Source organism: Condylura cristata, unplaced genomic scaffold (assembly GCF_000260355.1).
Source record: "Condylura cristata isolate star-nosed mole 26May11 unplaced genomic scaffold, ConCri1.0 scaffold00032, whole genome shotgun sequence".
NCBI lineage: Eukaryota > Metazoa > Chordata > Mammalia > Eulipotyphla > Talpidae > Condylura > Condylura cristata.
This window is the reverse complement of record NW_004567133.1, coordinates 20,150,778-20,154,742: the sequence shown is the minus strand read 5'-3', so window position 1 is coordinate 20,154,742 and position 3,965 is coordinate 20,150,778. Positions and strand designations below refer to the sequence as shown.

The following is a 3,965-nucleotide window of genomic DNA, read 5'->3' as shown; positions in this document are numbered from 1 at the left end:
CGGCTCGCCCGCCCTGACCTGCTCCGCGCCGCCAGACGTCCTGGACGAGAACCAGAGCAAGCTCAGCGAGGACCTCATGGAGTTCCGGAGGGACGCATCCATGCTGAACGTGAGCACGGGCTCAGCCTGGCCGGCGGGGAGGCTGCTGGGTGCATGGCCGGCCTGGCCAGTGCCCCTGGGGGTGCCAGGGAGCCCCCACGCACCGCCACACCCTGCTCTCCCTTGGCCCCGCAGGACGAGCTGTCCCACATCAACGCACGGCTGAACACGGGCATCCTGGGGTGTGAGTACCAGCCCGCTGCCCCCACCGCCAGGCCTGGGCGCCCACAGCCCCTCACTGGCCCCCCGTCTCCCTGCAGCCTATGACCCCCAGCAGATCTTCAAATGCAAAGGGACCTTCGTGGGCCACCAGGGCCCCGTCTGGTGTCTCTGCGTCTACTCCATGGGGGACCTGCTCTTCAGTGGCTCCTCCGACAAGACCATCAAGGTGCGGATGGCCGAGGGGCCCTGGCGCTGCTGGCCACTGCCCTAGGCCCCGCTGACCCGCCCACTCTCTGCAGGTGTGGGACACGTGCACCACCTACAAGTGCCAGAAGACGCTGGAGGGCCACGACGGCATCGTGCTGGCGCTGTGCATCCAGGGGTGAGCAGGGCCACGCCGCGTGGGCACTCAGGCCGAGGCGGGCCTGCGCGGCCTCTAAACCTGGGCACAGCTTGAGGACAGGGCCCGAGTGGCCAGCTGGCCACCCCTCACCTCCAGGGGGCCCCTCACGGGACCTTCCAGCCAGTGTCCTTTATGGCGAGTGACAGTCGCTGCGGAAGCGGAGGTCTGACTGCCGGCCTGAGGGGTTCCTGTCGGGCAGGCGGCCCCGGCCGGCCAGGGCGGGTCCACGAGGACAGTGGGCCTCGCTGACGGCCTGATCTGCCCCCAGGTGCAAGCTGTACAGCGGCTCGGCGGACTGCACCATCATCGTGAGTGTGCGGGGCCGCGGGGGCGCCTGGGCCCTGCCGGGCCGCACCTGAGAGCCCCGCCCTCCGCAGGTGTGGGACGTCCAGAACCTGCAGAAGGTGAACACCATCCGGGCCCATGACAACCCGGTGTGCACGCTGGTCTCCTCGCACAACATGCTCTTCAGCGGCTCCCTGAAGGCCATTAAGGTCCGGCGGGGCTCAGGGCCGGGGTGGCGCCCGCCCGCCCGCCCTCCGGCCCACACGTGCTGCTGCCCCCAGGTCTGGGACATTGTGGGCACCGAGCTGAAGCTGAAGAAGGAGCTCACAGGCCTCAACCACTGGGTGCGGGCCCTGGTGGCCGCCCAGAGCTACCTGTACAGCGGCTCCTACCAGACAATCAAGGTGGCTGGTGGGGGCAGGGCCTGGGCTGGTGGTGTGGGGCCGGGGGCGGGGCCCGGGCTGGTGGGGCGGGGCCCACCGCGCCAGGGGAGGGCTGCTCATAGCCAGAGGCCCTGGCGAGGTGCGGGCTGCAACCGGGGGGTGGTGCCCGCCCGCAGATCTGGGACATCCGGACCTTGGACTGTGTGCACGTGCTGCAGACGTCCGGCGGCAGCGTCTACTCCATCGCCGTGACCAGCCACCACATCGTCTGTGGCACCTACGAGAACCTCATCCACGTACGCGGGGGTGCCGGGCGGGCCTGCCCCAGACCTGCCTGGCATCCTCTGACCTGTTGTGCCCCCAGGTGTGGGACATTGAGACCAAGGAGCAGGTGCGGACCCTGACGGGCCACGTGGGCACCGTGTACGCCCTGGCGGTCATCTCCACGCCGGACCAGACCAAAGTCTTCAGCGCGTCCTATGACCGGTCCCTCAGGGTGCGCCCCGGGCGGTGGGGCGGGGCCGTGGGGGGGGTCCGTGGGGGGCAGGCCCTCACCTCCCGTGCGCCCGCAGGTCTGGAGCATGGACAACATGATCTGCACGCAGACCCTGCTGCGGCACCAGGGCAGCGTGACGGCGCTGGCCGTGGCGCGGGGCCGCCTCTTCTCGGGTGCTGTGGACAGCACTGTGAAGGTGCCCGGCCGGGCCGCGGGGGGGCGGGCGCGGGCCAGTGGCGGCGGCCGCCTGAACAGCCCTCCCTTCGCAGGTCTGGACTTGCTGACCGGCGCCAGGCGGGTCTCGGCGTCCTCGGTGCCCCCGTGGGCCCTGCCGGCCGGGCTGACCACCCAGGTGGTCTCGGGCCTCAGCAGCCCACTGGGGCTGATGGCAGCGTCTGCTGGCCGGGAGGTCCCCGCCTCCCGTCCCCGTCACTGCCCTGTCACTGCTGTGCCGGGACAGCCCCAGGGCCAGGTACGACAGTCACCGGCCCACGTGTGCCCCAGGGGCCGGGCCCTTTTTACTAACTTTTTCTACTGTTTTTAGAGTGGAGATAAATTTGATCACTCCGGTAAGATAAAAGCTGCACAGACCGGCTGTGAGTGGGGCCGGTTCTGGGGGTACAGGCGGCCTTGGGCGCGCAGACCGGGCAGGACACGGCGCCTGCACACTCCCCCCTCGCCCCCCTCTCAACACTCCCCAAAGAAGCGGGCCAGGCAGCTCTATTTTCTGCTGTTTATTGACAGCCGACTGGCTCCCCCCAAACCCCGGCCTGCGGACCCAGCCACCCCACTGAGCGGCAGCTGCCTGGCTCCGGGGCTTCACTGTGGCGGCTGCCGGCCACGTGCCCGGGCCCCCTCGGCCAGCCCCTCTCCCTTCAAATCATTGTCGCTGGTTTTCTTTTTGAATTTTGTAAGAAATGTCAGAGTTGTGCCCAACACGCTAGGTCTGCAAAAGCAAGGGGCCGGTCAGTGTGGGGCGGTGCGCACAGTGCCCTCCCCCAGCGGCCAGCAGGAGCGCAAGGCCTGGCCGCCACGCCACACCCCGCGGCCCGGCCGAGGACACGGCCCGTCAGCGAGCACAGCCTTGCCGTCATCCAGCGAGAGAAGCTGGGGCCATGCGAGGCCCGGGAGGCCACCCCCGCCGGACGGCCTGCCGACTGCTGCTGGCCGCCGGCCGCTCCTGGACTCGAGGGAGGGAGGAAGGGAGGCCGCGCAGGCAGGTGGCCTGGACCGTGGACGGCTTTGTCTCGAGCTAGACGTCAGTGTCCTTGCAGTTGGTAAATGGTATTTTATAGACTCGATAATATTTTTCTTCTTTTAAATATATATTTGTTAAAGTTATACCTTTTTGTTTCTCTGGGGAAATCTGCTTCAGCTCATTCCCAATAAATTAATACTTTCCATAGCTTATATTCTGGGGGTGCAGTGGGACGGAGCCCCAGCCCAGCCCCTTGTGCGCGCCGGTGGCTGGCAGAGGTCCCCAGTGGGCAGTTCTGTGCTGGGCATAGGCCTGTGCTCTGCCACAGATGGGGGAGGGCCGCACCTGCAGCCGCGCAGGCGCAGACTGGACCCGCCCCCGCGGCAGGCCGAGCCTGGCGGGCGCACGCGGCGTCCAGCAGTTATTGCAGCAGGGCATCAGCCAGGGGCGGGCGTCGGGGCAGCGGCGTCTGCCCAGAGCCCTCGGGTGCCCCAGGCGGGCCGGCTGTGCCCAGGGCCGGCTTGTGCTTGTGCAGGGGCTGAGCACACCCTGCCTCGCGGCCGCCTGGCGGGCTCCCGGGTCGCCGCGCCCAGAGGTGCCCGTCCTGAGGTAAAGGTCAGTGTGTGAGGCCGTCACTCCAGCATGGCATCCAGCTGGTCGGCCAGGTCGTCGAACATGCTGCCGATGTCGTCTAAGATGCTGCCAGTGCTCTTCTCCTCTGCGGCCGCAGGGCTGCGGGCGGCCTGGCGTGAGGGGGCGCGCGGGGACCCCGTCGCCCCTTGGGTGCACCTGCTGGCCTGCAGGGCCCGCCCGCAGCCCGCCCCACCGTCCGCGCCTCAGGCCGGGTGCGCGCCGCCAGGCACCTACCGTGCGCCTTGCGCGTCCTCCAGCCGGATCTTCTCCTCCACGGCTTGCAGCGCCGCCGCCAGGCAGGCGCTC

The 3,965-nt window shown here is 68.9% G+C and overlaps 1 protein-coding gene across 1 annotated transcript in view; it reads left to right on the top strand.

Annotated features, from left to right (window-relative positions):
• TRAF7 (TNF receptor-associated factor 7, E3 ubiquitin protein ligase) overlaps positions 1 to 3,169 on the top strand; it is a gene marked incomplete at its 5' end in the record, with an annotated part of 4,963 nt that extends 1,794 nt beyond the window's left edge. The window contains 11 exons of the mRNA XM_012731693.1: positions 33 to 109; positions 235 to 283; positions 360 to 487; positions 561 to 643; positions 933 to 972; positions 1,042 to 1,158; positions 1,231 to 1,353; positions 1,509 to 1,628; positions 1,697 to 1,828; positions 1,905 to 2,024; positions 2,098 to 3,169. Coding sequence (XP_012587147.1) covers positions 33 to 109; positions 235 to 283; positions 360 to 487; positions 561 to 643; positions 933 to 972; positions 1,042 to 1,158; positions 1,231 to 1,353; positions 1,509 to 1,628; positions 1,697 to 1,828; positions 1,905 to 2,024; positions 2,098 to 2,112 — 1,004 coding nt within the window. The remainder of the gene's footprint in view (positions 1 to 32; positions 110 to 234; positions 284 to 359; positions 488 to 560; positions 644 to 932; positions 973 to 1,041; positions 1,159 to 1,230; positions 1,354 to 1,508; positions 1,629 to 1,696; positions 1,829 to 1,904; positions 2,025 to 2,097) is intronic.
• Between the last annotated feature and the right edge of the window lie 796 nt (positions 3,170 to 3,965).